Below are 17,261 nucleotides of genomic sequence, written 5' to 3'. Positions count from 1 at the left end.
TGACTTATGGCTACCATAAAGCATATAATTTTCTTGGTTAAATTTATTCAGTTGGGATTTGTCACTCCTTTCCTTTGCGGCTCAGAGTGTGACTTACCTAAAGCCAACCAGTGGGATTCCATGACTGAGTGGTGAATTTGAACCCTAGTCCAACACTCAAATCTACACTACACTGACTCTGATATAATATCTGTTCTAAGATAGAAGGAGGGACATATGCCATGAGTAAAACCTCTACAAACTGATACAATAATATAGGCCAAGACACAATAGGACTTTAGTTCCTTATAACAGACTCAGTGATCCAGACATTTATGACATCACCATAGGTAATGGGTCAACACAAAAACCCAATAACAGTTCATCCTATTAAAATGAAGGCCTTCTGGTCCAAGAATATGATACAATCATGATGGAGGAACTAGAAAATATTTGGAGAAGATATATGTTGTCAGACATAGATAAATGAAGCCACAGATATCAGTCCTGTGAATATAGTAATGCTGTATTTCCAAGCATATGCATAAGTATATTTTATCTTACCATTACCATTATCATTACCATTAAGTATAGTGATGATGAGGCTTCCTGAGGTGGTGGGTAATGGGTGGTATGAAGGATGCAGGAGTGGTCATGCCCCACCTTTAAATCAGGGAATTTATTTATTTGTTTATTTATTTACTTTATTTGTATACCGCTCTTCTCAGCTCTTAGGCGACTCAGAGCGGTTTACAATAATTTAGGTATACACAATACAAAATAATTAAGCATTTAAAAGCAATAGCATCACAAATCATTAAACATCAACTGTGTGTTACAAGCAGGCTGTCTTGCACACCCTTAGCTAGTCTACAGTTCTCAAATGAGATGAAAGGCAAGCCCAATCCCATCAATTATGTTAGGATGAATAAGAGGTCCTCTCCTCCTGTCTTGTCCTCTCCTCCTGTCTGTTAGGATGGGCTGTTTTCAATATTCAGGCAACTATATTATCTTAGTTAGATGACTCGATGCACTCTATTTTTGGGGCTCCTTATGCAAAGATGGTTTAGCTAGTGCACAAAGCAGAGGTTTTGGTTTGGCTAGAGTACTGAAAAGAAACCACACTATAATCCAGTCTTGGTGCATTGGCTACTGACTGCTTCTGGTTTCACTTCAGTTTATCTTATTCTTGTTTATTTTAAGAGTTATTTATTTCAAACAGCTGACTCTTGACATTTAAATTTCTGAACATCTTGCCCTTCTCATTGGAACCATCTGAGGAAGTGTGGTCTGTAGTGTGGTCCCTTTAATAAAATCCAAGAAGGCAATAATGTCTATGTTTTAAGACACACACCATGACTTACTTTGCTGGTTTTACTACTACAATGAGGTATCTTACTTTGCAGCCTTTCCCTATTAGTTAAAAATGTTTGTAGTCTTAAAAATGTTTGCAGACGTGACCAACACAGATTTGTTTGATACCATTAACTGCTAATTTTACTCTATATCAGCTGCAACATTAAGTTTTTTAGTAGAAAGGAAACACACAAAATGCAGGAGGAAAAAAATGCAAACAACAGCTATCTGTATGATATCTGAAAATGTTTCACATTGTTACAGAAAATAAATATGGAGCAAGCCCTTGGGGTTTGGTTCCAGGATCCTCTATAAATCCCATAATCTGTGGATGCTCAACACAATCATTGGGTGGTAAAATTATATAAATGACAAAAATAAGATGTATGTTTTGAAATCATTTAAAAATATTTTCAAGCTATGGATGATTGACTCCATAGATGCAAAATCTGTGAATGTGGAAGGCCAACTATATTAATGAATTAACTTTTCTTTGGGGGGAGGGGGGATTTTTCTCCATACAGCAAATCACTTGAGTTGATCAATTTCTTTCTTTCAGAACTCATACAGTCAGTTTTTTCCCCTTTATATTCTGATCTCATATTTTAATATTTTGTTTGTGCTTAGCATTGCTAAATTCAAGGTGAAGCTTGACAGAAGACTTAGCCTGATCTGTACTGCTAAAATTATACAGTTTTAACAGAGCTGGGAAGTGTGTGTGTGTAAGACACTGATAATTGTATTATAAAGTAAAAACCTATACATTTTGCATATTTTACTAGGAGTCAAACCTATAGCACACCTTGATCAATTTGTGTGATACACACTTTATTCCGGATTTCCACAATATACACTAAAGCCTACAAAGTACTCTTTTACATTTTCTCAAAATATATGGAAAATATTTCATCTCTAAACTGTCAAAATATTATGGTGCTGTTTCTTTTACAATGTACTCAATAAATATGTTGTATTTTATATACACTGATCAAAGCAAAGAGTCGTGAGAGGACCTGTGACACCACACATTCTGAATCTATAAAAGTCACAAAGAACCATGCTATAAATTCTTTCCCATAATATGATAATACAATAAGCAGGGGTGAGGGGGAGCAGAAAAGAAGGAGGTGAAGAAGGGTTATGACTTCCTGAGGACTCTTTCCTTTTTAAATTCACATGCAAGGAGCAGATGATAAGCACTGAGCCTTTTGTTATATGACCCAAGTTGGATCAAATGAAAGATTCTCATTTCAACTACAAAGGTAACTGCCTTTTATTTGTTTTACTGGAGAAGGCCCACATAAAGAAACATCCACTTTAAAAATCAATTCTGGCTAGAAAGTGAAATGTACCATATATATTATTGTACAAATCTAGAACTTTTAGTAAAAAAATTAACATCAACTTATTCGTAGACCAATAGAAGTATTGTACTGGCAAAAGATGGGAGCTTAGTTTGTCCTGAGAGAGCACAAAAGATGCACCAACCCCCTCTATACTCTTCACCACAGTGCTGCTTCTGGCCTTTTTGAAAACCTAGGTGGGAAAATGGTAGCAGTGAGCAGTGCTGGTTGACCCCCTCTTCATAGCATGACCCTCAGGTTGTCAGAATCCATAATTTTGGACCTAAAACCTACCCTTAAATTTGACTTATACACGAGTATATTGATAGATTTACAAGCACCCATAACCTAAATGTAGAAGACCATTCATCCTCACAAATTCATTTCACAAATTCTGAACAAGGTAAAATACTTACATTTTGCTCTCCACCCAAGATATTCAGGGTTGTGTACAAGATTTACTGTCCATCTCATGTGCTGTTGGTTTGGTCAAATGATAGAAACTAGACAAGGTCATCCAATGGGCTTAACTCATCAAAGCTGAAGATACACCATTTAAGGAGGGGGGTCATGCTATGTGATGTGTTACACCAGGGGTTCTAAAACTTTTTAAACAGAGGGCCAGGTCACAGTCCCTCAAACTGTTGGAGGGCTGGATTATAATTTGAAAAAAAAACATGAATAAATTCCTATGCATACTGCACATACCTTATTTTTAGTGCAAGAAATACTTAAAAACAATACAATAATTAAAATAAAGAACAATTTTAACAAATATAAACTAATTAGTATTTCAATGGGAAGTGTGGACCTGCTTTTGAGTTAGGATTGTTGTAGTTGTTGTTGTGTGCTTTCAAGTCGTTTCTGTCTTAGGTTGACCCTGAGTGAGGGCCGGGTAAATGATCTTGGAGAGCTGTATCTGGCCCCTGGGCCTTAGTTTGAGGACCCCTGTGCCAGACCATGATTCTTGGGACACTGGGTGATCTTGAACAAGATGCACTCTCTGACTCCGAGAAAGGCAATGGCAATCCCTCTCTGAACACATCTTGCCAAGAAAACCTCATGATAGTGTCACTTCAGGATCATCTTAGTGACTTGAAGATACAAAAGAACAACAAACATCTTAAAGGATCATGGGTACTATGAGAGAGTACAGAGGAAATGTGTCTTCTTCGATTATGCTGATGTGATGAATGTATGTATCGTTTTTAAAAGCCAGTAGAAAACGTAACATTTTTAAACAGTAGTACAATATAATAAAAGCTATGGCAGCCAAGTCTTTAGTAATCCTATGATTTTTTACACAGAAGTAAGCTCAATTGTGTTGAATGGATCTCACTTCTAGGAACCGTACATACAATTACAATGCAAATGAATGAACAAATACGTGAAAGCTCTACATTAACTTTTTAAGATCAAAATTTATTAATTTTGCTTTGGAGAGATTTATACAAAGGTGCTTTTTTCATACAAACACCATGATATTTTTTTCAGATCTACTGAATATGATTTGAAACCTGGAGGGATAGCTAGTCATGCCATGCATATCCCATGGTGCACCTACTGTTTAATTTCCTGAGGGAAGCATTCTGCAGATACAGTGGCAGCTTTTCTTTCCCTTTTATTAACACACTCTGAGATATCTACAACTAAATTTACCAGGGATGGTAGTGACTGTTGTAGCTCACCTGTAATGGCAACTCTACTTCAGAGACTCTGGGCATACTGCTGGCACACAGTCACATATCAACCAGAAGCAAGTTAGAATACAAGCTCTTATGTCAACAATGTACATTCAGTCATTTCAAAGTGATATCATTGCATTCTAACACACATCCTCCAAGAAATAACAAGTCTCTGCAGTTTGCAGAAATTAAACAATTGTTTGTTTAATCACATCTGTTTCCAGTTGCCTTTCAGCATGTATTCCTTACTTCTCAAGAAATAAAATACTCTACAGTGATACTCATGTCTGAATACAGAACTAATTATCCTCTTTATTTTGTCTATAGATCTCACTTTTAAACTGTGTCCTATAATTTCAAGACCATATTTATTTTGACCTTTGCCTCACTACCAAAGGCACATCTACACTGACCATTAAAATCACTATGAAACTGGCAGAGAAGAAAGTGATTTCACTGTGCATATGATTATGTGTGACATCCTGAAACTGGATTGAGACCTTGGATGGTGCTTATATGCATGGGGAGGGTAGTTCAAACCTGTTCCAGGACACACTGTATCCGTGGATTAACAAATGTGAAGGAAGTGGGTTTTTTCCCCTACAACCCCCCCCCCCCCCACACACACACACACAATGCAGATGTGTGGATTGCTGGAGCACCATAGAATTTGGTTTACCCTTAGGCACAATGATGCACATTGTGGGATTTATTTTGGAATATCCCCCAACTTTGCTTTTCCTGGTTTAAGGCATTTAATATATGTTGCTGCACACATTCGTGGTGTGCACTAAGTGGTCAGTATAGATGTGCCCCAAAAGACAAATTCTAAGGATTAAATTGCAAAAAGCTGATTTCAACACATCTTCAGAAGACGACATGGAGGATGATTGGACACAAATAATTTTCATGGGCGAGATTCTGCTTCCTGGCTACTCCTAGACTATGGAACTCCCTTTCTACAAAAGTTAGACTGGTGCACTCCTCATTCGCCTTTCATAGGTGGCTGAGGACCTTTTAGGTTTGGCAGGTCTTTGAATGCTGCCTTTCATGTGCCATGCAATTTATATCTTTTTAATGGTTTACTTTAACTACTCTTAAGTTACTTATTACTCTTAAGCTGACTGGCACAACCTGGGGATCACAACCAGACACAGTGAAGACATCTGCCCTTGCGCTATGCTACTCTGCTGCTGAGTATGCATGTCCAATGTGGAACACATCTCACCACACTAAAACAGTGGATGTGGCTCTTAATGAGACATGTCGCGTTATCACAGGTTGTCTGCGCCCTACACCACTGGAGAAATTACACTGTTTAGCTGGTATTGCGCCACCTGACATCCGCCAGGAAGTAGCAACCAATAGTGAAAGAACCAAGGCAGTGACATCTCCAGCTCATCCCTTGTTTGGGTATCAGCCAGTACGTCAACGACTTAAATCAAGAAATAGTTTTCTAAGATCTACAGAGACACACGCTGGAACACCTCAGCAAGCGAGAGTCCAAAAGTGGCAGGCTCAAACCCAGAACCTCAACCAATGGCTGATACCAAATGAGAGACTCCCCCCTGGGCACACGGAAGACTGGGCGACCTAGAAGATGCTGAACAGACTGCGCTCTGGCACCACGAGATGCAGAGCCAATCTTAAGAAATGGGGCTACAAAGTGGAGTTCACAACATGCAAGTGTGGAGAAGAGGAAACCACTGACCACCTGCTGCAATTAGGCCTGGGTAACAACGGAAAAATTTGTTTCTAAAATCGATTTGGGGGGGTTTTTTGTTTCAATATTTAAAATAATTACAAAATTTTCCTTTTAAAAAGTTCGATATTTACGAAATTTCGTAAATGGTAAAAAATTAACGAATCGATTTCCAAAACAATAACAAATCGATTCGTTAATGGCGGACGCGACCGCGAAATACGCTAAAAAACCTCCAAAACCTTCTGAAGCTTCCCTCTCCCTCTGTTGTTGACTGTTGGTGTGATATTATAATTTTTTTTCACTAATTAAACCATAAAACTGGCCCAGACATGCGGAAATAATAACGAAACGACCTCAAAACAATAACGAAACGAATACAATATCGAAATATGAAGCATTTACAAAACGTTTTTGAAAATTCTTTTTTTTAATAATTGCTCCAGAATGGTTCGTTATCGTTTTGTAATTGAAAAAATTAACGAATTATTAACGAATTACGAATTAACGAAACGAAACCGCCCAGCCCTAGCTGCAATGCAACCTGAGCCCTGCTGCATGCACGATGGAGGACCTCCTAGCAGCAACACCAGAGGCACCTCAAATGGCCAGATACTGGTCAAAGGACATTTAATCAACTACCAAGTTTGCAAACTTTGTGTTTTTTTAAAACTGTTTGTTTGTTTTGTTCTGTTAGAAATGTAATACAATGGTCTGGTTGCCCCTGACACGATAAGTAAAAAAAAAAAGTTACTTATTTATATATTGTTTATTTATTTGCCATACTTGTACCCCGCCCTTCTCCACCCAACAGAGGGACTCAAGGCGGCTTATAGTTTAATTTCGTATGATGTAGATTGTGTAGCTTTAGGGAGTCAAAGCGGCTTTGAGTCCCTTTTGGGGAGAGAAAGCTAGATATAACAACAACAGCAAAAACAACAACAGATGTAATCTGTATCAATATTTGTAAGCTGCCTTAGATCCCAGACTTGAAAAAGTCTGAATATAAATAATAACAATATTATCCTTTCTCTTTAGTTGTCCTCCTCCTCCTCCTCCTTCTTGTCCTAAGAAATACAACTAAATTGCGAATTTTACCAAGATAATGACAGCCATCTCCATGGTCATGGGAAACTATATCTCCCGCTAAGTGATGGTTCACTCTGAACTCCCTCTTCCATATGTTCATGTTGATCATCCGTTATATTTAATAAATGCAAAATCATCAGTTGGACTAAGACAGCACTTGCTAATTTTTTTGGGGGGGGGGGATTGTGCAACATTCACAATAAATTAATATTGTGGTTCTCCTTGAGCTGTTCTGAGCAAACAACGGAGCACATTGTTTTACACAATAGCATGTGAAGCATCTCATGCTCCAGTCAATGACATACACAAGCAGTTTACAGGAATATCACTGACAGTGAGTTACCAAATGTCTAATGCCCTTGAACACAGAGGATAATGTGCCAGTTTTGAGATACATGCAAGCTGACAATACATCAGTATCACAGTTGTAACAATTTGAAGCAAAATACCTTAGAGGACTTCTTCTGTGTGGGGGAAAAACCTCATGTTTTTTATGACAAATTGCAGTGGATGGTGATCAGAACATTTTTTATAAGCATTGTACTTTCTGCTGCTATGCAAAACTCATTTTAAAAATTTCCTTATGAATCTCTTTAGTTTAATTGCATTAAAATATAATAAGTTTGCTTTCAGCCAACTACTATGATGAACCAGGGCCTATGAAATCAGGGCATGATGATAACCCAAGATAAAGTAGGTGTCACAGGCATGTCTGGAATAGCCCCGATCTGTTATGAAAAAATAACTAAAGATATATAGAACCAAGAAATTCTAAATGGATAAAATATTTTATTCTTTATTCCTATGTTGCCCACCTTATATCATGTTTCATCACACAGGCAACTTAAGACAAGAAGCTGTTTGCAGCATACATTATTAATTGATGTAGCCTTTTGAACTTATTTCAATATTCTGTTTTTGATGATAGTCAGGATGACAACATTTTTTGGTCCATCAAACTCTGTAGTACAATTACATGAATTTACTTTTAATAAATTACCATCTTTGCATATATCAGTCAAACCACGAAGGCTAAAGACTTGAAAACAAAATGCATTATTAATTTAATTGTCACAGACTATTTAGATAAATTCTGTTAGTATTTGCTACAATTTGAAATGTATGTTTCATAATGAGAGCTACCAAGAAGAAGCTTGGTTTGGCTGTGTGGTCATTTGTGAATGAGAATATCAACTTTTTCTCTCAGGAACAAATAAAGGATAAAGTTTCAGATTTCTGTTTTTCTACTTAGTGCTCAACCATTCCCCCTCACCTCACATTTGCTTGTCTGCTTCATAGATATAATGCACAAGCATCAATGTATGAGGAGGACCTCATTTTATTCTTGCTATCTGGCCATTGAAATATAGTTGGTGAAGTTCCTTAAAAAATTGAGTGTGAACTCTGCCAGTTTAGGCAAGTCCCTTGCTGCCTCACTCTCTCATCTCCAATATGAGGATAATATTGACTTACATTATGTAGCTGGTATAACAATTAGGGAAATAATTTAATCCATTTGGTTAACTGAAAAAGGACTAGGGGTGGAGCAAAAGCATGCTTTTAATCTCTTGGTTCTAAGGGCATATCTACACAGGCCAGGTACCCAGCAGTTGACAGGAATTGGACTCCTGGTATTAATAAGATGCATGGGCCCTTCTTGCATGGGGAATTTGTGGAGCAACCCCACACTCTGAGGACAGTTGGGGTGATACTGAACCAGAAGTGGCTGCCCCGCTTTCCTCAGTTCCATACTATGGGAACAGGGGGAGGAAGGTGGCACCTACTGCAGTGATCCTGTCACCATTGTTACCGTGGCCATGGAGCTCAAACTGTCAGGAACTGCCAACACTCAAATTGGTAAAAGCTGCAGCTACAGAGAACCTAAATTTCTTTCCCATGTAACATTGAGTTGAGCAACATTTAAGCTGCCAGGCCAACATTTAAGTTGGCCTGAGTTTCTTTTTTTTGCGGTGTAACTTTGCTGGTCTTCCATTTACTCTCTATGTAAAGCAGGCATGTAGCCGGGGGGGGGGGCTTGGGGGGCTTCAGCCCCCCCCGAAATTCTCATGGTGGTCCGCGAGAAGGCCTTACTGGTACATTATTTAAACAGTTATGTTATTTATATCATGATCTGATCACCATGCTCAATATATCCCATATGCATGGGGGTATTGGGGTAACGATACAAAAGGTTTGCTAGGGTAGCCCCTTTTTCACTCAGACTCACCCCCCCCCCCCGAATCAAACTCAGCTCCCCTTGAAACAAAATCCTGGCTACGGGCCTGATGTAAAGTGTAAACCTCTCAAAAAGTTCGGTTTTCTATCATTCTTCCTGCCATCCCAAATTGCCACAATGTTAAATCCCTCACCACATTTTCTATTTAGGGGTATAGTATGTAATTTAGCTTTGTATTTTTCACACTTTCTGCAATTACATGGCAAATATCAACATGTGGAAGAGGCTTTTGGGGGGTGGGGGGGTGTTGACCTTTTTAAATGCCTCGATGGGGAAATGGTGCAGCTGTCCTCCTGAGACAGCAATGGTACTGCTATGTGGAATGACCCTTAATTTATACAAAGTCATATCAAAATCTATCATTTTGGCCCTAAAATCAATTTATATATGAAGTCGACTTATGTAAATACAGTGTGTCTCCATGTAGTGCAGAGGGCATGATGATTTGTAGAAAATGAACAACATAATGATAAGTACCAAAACATAAGCAATATTTGTGGTGATCGTGAAATCTTTTGTACTCTGTAAAATAAAAGGGTTTTAACTACAGTGATACACATATTTTGCAACAGTGTTTGAGATGGCGGCTTTCTATATTGAGGGTTAAGAGACCTAAACTTCACCTCTGCAATATAGATGGGAAATCCAATATCGACTGATATTTATAGTGTTGGATATTCCCCCCTCCCCGTTGCCATCCCCACTACTTCTCTTTAGACTGCCTTCAGATGATCTTGTGGGTTGAGTTAGGTTTTAATAACTACTTGTATGTGGTTTCTAGCTTAGATTTTAAAATTTGTTGAAGTTTGAAGTATATAAATCTTTGGGTCTGATGTGAATGTGTGGGACTGGGTCCCCCTGTTATGATCTGGTCATCGACCATAATAAAGTTTACTTACTTACTATAAACTATTCAAGGATTAAAGAGTGACAAAGCACCTGGGGAAGATTTCTTACCAGCCGAATTATTTTAAAAAGATCCTGATTGGTGGGCTCCTCTTTTGGCAGGCCTGTTTACACATATAAACAATACTTGCCAGATCCCAGTTGGATGGAAGCTGGCAATAGTGGTTCCCGTATATAAAAAAGGGAATAAAAAGGATCCCAGTAATTACAGGCCCATTAGTTTAATAGATATTGTTGCCAAAATTTATGCTAGGTTCCTGCTGAGCAGAACTGAAAGCTGGGTAAACAAAAAAGGTATCCTTGCGGAAGAACAAGCAGGGTTTAGACAAAACAGATCTACCATTGATAACTGTTTTATCCTGAATCATTTGATTGCCAAATACACCTGTAAGGGAAGACACTTGTATGCTGCCTTTATTGACTTCTCTGCAGCATTTGACACTGTTAACAGAGAAGCATTGTGGAATAAGTTGTGCAATCTCAAAATTGAACCTAGGCTGCTGCTACTGATAAAAGCCTTATACACAAACACCTGCTTGAGAGTACGGTTTGGGGTAAATGGAGCTATGACAAGCAGGATCAACATATACAAAGGGGTAAGACAGGGGTGTATTTTAGCACCAATATTATTTAATCTTTATATCAATGACCTACCTGGAGTAATGAAAGACCCTGTAACTCATATGCCTAAAGTCCTAAACACATATTGTAATACTCTGCTGTATGCTGATGATATGATATTACTATCACACTCGCAAGTTGGACTTCGTAGGTTGTTAAGAAGACTCAGTTCCTATTGCCAGAATAACTCTCTAATAATCAACAAGACAAAATCAAAAATAATGGTATTTGGAAAAAGATAGCAGAGACACAGATGGCAATTGGATGGTGAGGTAATAGAACAAGTAAACACCTTCCCTTACCTTGGAGTAACTTTCTCTGAGACTGGTTCTTGGACTTCTCATCACCAAAGGAGTGTCCTCAGGGCAAAGGCTAGCCTGAATCTAATACTTAAGCTAAAAACACATAGCTACCCAGGTAGCCTAATCCCAATAATTAAAGTGTATAAAGCCAAGGTTACACCTATGCTTTTATATGCAGCAGAAGTATGAGGTTTAAGTTCCATCTCAGTAATAGAACAAGCAGAATCCCAGCACTTGAGAAGTATACTGGGAGTAGATAAAAGGACCTCTGCTGCTGCAGTGAGAGCAGAACTGGAAATCTATACAATCAATGCACAGTCTAAACTTAGAGTGTACAATTACTGGTGTAAAATCAATGTAATGGAGCCTGATAGACTCCCAAAATTGTGCCTACTAGAACAGATAAAATCCCAACTACCGACCTCCTGGATTACACAACTGACAGATTATATAAGAAGTTGTGGGCTTCCTGTCTCCTGCGCCTCAAATGACCAAGTAAGAAAGGGTGCTATACAAAGGATTTTGGATATAGAAGCACAAAAAGATATAGCCACCCTCAGTAAGACTGCTAACCTAAAATGGCTGAGTCAATATAAACGTACCTTTCAAACTGCTAATTACCTAAAAATGCAAATACCAAAACATCTCAGGGAGGTATTCACGCGAGCCAGATTTGATTAGCTCGAGACAATGGTTAGATACGGGAGATTTAACAGCATCCCTTATAATGAACGGAGTTGTATCTGCGGGGCACCTGAAATTGAGGATATAGCACACATATTGTTTGATTGCAAATTGTACCAAAAAGGTGAGAGACTTCCACCTTGGTCCATATATCAAACGGACAATGTATTGGGATTCTCACATCAGAACAACATATTTTATGTGTGGCCAAGACCCAAAAATAACGTATAAAACAGCTCTGTACTTAAGCAAAACAATACGTCTGAGAACCACATATGTAGGGCTGATTGGGGTAAATTGTAGGGGTGATAATGAAATATGATGTATATACTCAGCTTGATCAGTTTATCAGTTTTATCATGTCTTATCATATGTATTTACTGTATTATTATAAGTGTCTTATTTTAACTTTCTACGTGGAGTGTGATCAGGTTTTGTCAGGCCTTGTTGTTCTGTTTCTTATTGTGATATGGCCTAAGGGCTAATCAATAAAATTACTACTAAAAATACTATAAACTAACTATATTTGATTGAACATGAAGCTAAACCTGAGTAAGTCATACTCAAATTTGTTATATTTCTAGGTGTTTTTTTCCTAATTTTACAGTTCTTGCATGCAATCAGATAACTATTTCTTTGAACCAATCACAAATTTGAGACAGAGACAAAGAGAAAAGGGAAAAGGAAGCATTCTTTCTACTAGACTGTATTTCTTAAATTTAAGGTATGCTAGCGGGAAATTAAACTGTGGCTGCAAACCTGCCACAGCTATTCAGCTTTGAGGAATATTAAGAGGAAACGTGACTCTTTAAAAGACGAGCACTATCAACAAGAAAGCATCATTTTTTAAAAAGTGTTCTGTTTTGTTTATTTAAGGAGAAAACAAAACCTCACACTTGTCATCAGCATCACAATGATTTCATGCTAATCTAGGTATGGTTTAAGAGCACAGAAGCTGGTGTTCGATCTTGTGCCTTTGATCGTAAGGCCACAGGGTTTTGAAATGCTGCAAAAAACAACTCACTAAGAGGCAACATAATCACACCATACAAGTTTGTGCTGACCGATTAACCAAAAAGCCTTGCAGGAACATGGGAGATAGACAGGAGAAACAAGAGAATCCACAAGGACTTGGGGAGGGGGCAGCATTCTGGTTCTATACAGCTAGAGATTAAAATGTTATAAAATATAGATATATATAGGGTGACAACTAAAAAATCATACCTCCTAGGCTCAGATAGCGCATTTGAATATCTGTAGCATAATACTTTATGATACACACCGTCACAAGGGTGGCATAAGTTACCTCTATGTAGTATTTATGATAATTTTACAATAACTGGCTGCATCTCAGTAGAAAGATGTATTTCTAGAGACTGGAGATGGAATAAAACACTAGAAGAAAGTGCTGCACAGTGGCTTTCTGTTTCCAGACTAGCCAGCCTATTTAAAACATTACCTTCTTTAGATCTAATAGACTATAAAGGTTGCTTATTATGATGGATCAGATTATCACCAGCACCAACATGACATAAGGATCTTATATTATCATTAGCAAGGTCTTCTTAGATAAAAGAGGTCCAAAAGTTCTTGAGAAAAGTTTAGAAGGTCTCATCTTCCCCAACCCTCCGCATTTGTTGCAATTTCTTGGGGGGGGGGGGATATTTTACTAATGACCAGTAGGCCTCCTTAAAATGGGGTTAAAATTATGCAGCTCTCTAGATGAACCCATCAGAACTCTTAAGCTTTTCTAGAGAGGTCCTTCTCTTTGTTCCACCAGTTTCTAAGACTCATTTGCTGGGAACAAGGAGGAAGGCCTTTCAAATGGCTGCTCCCAGACTTTGGAACTTCATCCCACTATGGCCCCATTCTTGCGCTACTTGGTTCAGCAAGAAAAGGCTTTTAAAAATTGCCTAGGATGGATTCTTTTAATATTGTTGAAGACACCTGGATGGAATAATATAATTTTTATTAATTGTTAGACACTGAAATCTGCATTAATTGTCATTTTGAAATGTTAAATCTGTTAAATCTCTGTTGGTTCTGGCAACTCCAGAGAAAGGACTTGAGCCAAGAAGTTAGAAACAATGGGCTTCACCTCACATACAGGTCTGCAGAGGAAGCAAGAAATTCTCTAGCAAGACAATAAATGGACATTTAAGACTCAAGGCTAAATTTGGCCTGAGAAGTAATGGCTAGCTAGATAAAGAGAAGACAGATGCAAACTGTGAATGAGCACAATGGCTTTATTGAAACTTTCTCACACATGCTCAATGTGGCAATGGGGAGGGACAAGAGTAGGAGGCAGGGCTGGGGGGAGAGGGGGTGGAGTTGAAGGAGGAGTGTGGGAAGAGTGAGCAATGTTAGCGTTCAATGTGTATCTGTTTGAACATGTATAAAAGAGGATCCATTTTGTTGATGAGTATTCTGATATTACAGATCCCACCCCTCCGCTGGGTTTTGCATCTGCAGAAATAAATTTCCTATGTTTATAATCTCCTTGTTCCTGATCTTAATTAGGAAACAAGGCCAGGAATATAGTTAAAGAAAGGCCTGTCTTTTTCACTGTGTAGTGGTATTTTTAAGGTTTTCATATAGACCTTTAATGATTTTTTCATGCTTCAAGTTTTAACTTTATATAGTGTTTAATTGCTTTGAAAATAACTTAGATATTTGTAATTTATTGAGGATTTTGCATAGATCTAATCTGTATCACTTTAAATATGCAGTTAGCCTTCTTGAGTTTCATTACTGAAAGAAAGAAAGGTTGTAAATGGATAGAACTATTATATTATTATTATTATTACTGACTTTATTTATAACCATCCTTTCCCCCTGAGGATACTCCAGGCAGCTTTATTATTTACTTTATTTATACCCAGCCTTTTTCCCTGAGGATACTCAGGGCGGCTAACAATCACACACTTTGATCAGTTTAAAAGAAAGCAAAAACAAAAATAGAAAACCCAATTAAAAAGATCTGTGTGTTTTAGGTTAAAATACAGTTAAAATATAATAAATACAATTAAAATGCATTTTAAAACACATAACCACCAACCCCCAACCCCCACCCCCAAAGGAGGAGGAGGAGGAGGAGGAGGAGGAGGAGGAGGAGGAGGAGGAGGAGGAATGGCGGAAAAGGAAAAATTGACTGGAAGTTTCAGAAATCTAATGCCAACACATAAAATGGTGAGGATTAATGGAAATTTCAGCTGAACACCTGCTGATTCACATATTATTCCTATCTTTAAAACATTCTTAATTATTGTTTCGAGCATGCTTTGTTGCTGGGTGTTTTAGCCCATTTCACATGTCTGTTCCATATATTACTCTGGGTTTCAGCTACTTGGACCATCCTCTGTAAATCAGAAATTGTACAATGGGACAGGAGGGTGTGGTGAAGCCTATTTGAAGAATAAGAATAAGAACAAAGTTGAAAGCAATGCAGCTGACTATGGGCTGAACAGATGAGTTTGGGGAAACTAAAAAGGCTTTAGATTGTTGAAGAACCGGCAATATTTCTGAAAGTTCACCAGAGCAACTTCTTGTATGAAGTCTCTAACCTAACATTTTTCACTTCCACTGTAAAATCCTGGCAAATAGCATAGGCTTCTGCACTGTGTAATTCTCTGAGAAAAGACACCTGCAATACTCGGGTATTGCCACATTTCACACAATTTTTAAGAGATACTATTGCTCTGTGATGAAAATACGGGGGGGGGGGGAGGGGGGCAGTCATCTCACCCAACACAACATATCACTTAACAAGAAAACCAAAGTATTTGAATGCCCATATAGCAGATTGTTTCAAAGAAAGGTATTTATCTGAAATGCATGTATTCTGTTTCTTTCAAAATATTTTTTTAAAATAAAAATTCTAATGACAATTAATGACAAAACAAATTTAAAAGGAAAAGATGGGAACTCTCCTGAGAGAACCAGTCATTAATGATGAAAATTGTTTTACTGTTCTCCAAGGAAATTGAAAGAGATTCTGAGAGTGAAAACACTTCTATATGTGAAAACTGTGGCATGAGAAGCCATCTTTATATCAATGGTCACAGAATAGTGAAGGAATATACGGAACTAAACACTACATCTTTAAAAGATTCCAGAAATCAACTAAAAAACTGAAAACCAAAGGAAAAAATATGGATAAACTACAGACCAATGCCATCCAATTTTAACAATATTTGTAACCATATATACATTATTAGCATTATGGATCTTTTCTGTGTAAAATACCCCACCAAAAAAATCCTCCCAAATCCTAGATATATATAAAAAATCAAAGACAAGATTAATCAGGTAACTGCCCATCTATATCTATGTCTTTTTTCTTTCTTTTTTGGGATTTCACAGAAGATAACAGCTGCATACAACTATCAGAACAATTGAGAAGATGGATCTAAAAGGCAGAAATTTTCAAACTTGAACAGATTCAGTCACCCTTTTTCCACGTCCCGATTTCTTTATATGCAAAACAAAAAATGGATACTGGTTTTTGGCATAACATTTTCTGTTGAGGGGCTAATGTTGAAGCATAACTGTTGAGGCGCTAATGATTGTTATACTGATGTTTAATGATTTATGTTACAATTGTTTTTAATTGCCCTATACTTGTCTCGTGATGTTTTGTATCGATGTTGTTCATCGCTTTGAGTTGCCTGAGGGCTGAGAAAAGCGGTATATAAAATAAATAAATAAATAAATAAACAAACAAACAAACATTTTCAAAGCAGTCTTTAAACTATAGCTTTATAGATATACCAGCAGGGTTGCAAAACAGTTACACTGTATTTTACCTTTCTTTTGGTGTGCCAACTCCATGTTTCCCCAGCAAATGGGTATTTAAGTGCTTCTTCATTACAAACGCCATCCTGAAAAGCAGAATGAAATTTTGTTAAATCTTCCCAGTTTTACAAAAATGAACAATAAAACCTGAATAATCCCAATAATGGAAATTTTGTGATGATAAAACCTACACTATGGGCACATGGTGGGGTGGGGGGTTAGGTTGTGTGAACTGCAACAGGTGACCCTATCACTGGGGGTGACAACAAAATGGCTGCCTATAAAATGTTTGTAATAATAATTTGTTTATTTGTAGCCTGCCCTATCTCCTCGAGGGGATTCAGGGCAGCTTCCAGCAAAATAAAGATAAACATTCAATGCCTGTATAAATCAGAAGTAAAAAAAACAACAACAACAACAGTAGAACATACTACACAAGTTAAAACAGGTAATTTTAATAATAACAATTAAATAATCAACATTTAAACCATCAAAAGCCAGCTAAGATAGCATATCAAATCCATTTCCTTCTGTTCCATTTATCAATGTTGTAAGCTCTATTCC

General features: G+C 37.6%; 1 protein-coding gene across 1 annotated transcript in view; it reads right to left on the bottom strand.

Annotated features, from left to right (window-relative positions):
- The window catches only part of ZNF407 (zinc finger protein 407), a 400,216-nt gene that overhangs the window by 222,724 nt on the left and 160,231 nt on the right, over positions 1–17,261 (bottom strand). The window contains exon 4 of the mRNA XM_060774974.2: positions 16,709–16,783. Coding sequence (XP_060630957.2) covers positions 16,709–16,783 — 75 coding nt within the window. The remainder of the gene's footprint in view (positions 1–16,708; positions 16,784–17,261) is intronic.

The sequence above is a fragment of the Anolis sagrei genome, chromosome 4 (assembly GCF_037176765.1).
Source record: "Anolis sagrei isolate rAnoSag1 chromosome 4, rAnoSag1.mat, whole genome shotgun sequence".
Taxonomy (NCBI): Eukaryota; Metazoa; Chordata; class Lepidosauria; order Squamata; family Dactyloidae; genus Anolis; species Anolis sagrei.
Note: the sequence above shows the minus strand (reverse complement) of the source record. Positions and strands in the feature narration are given on the sequence as shown.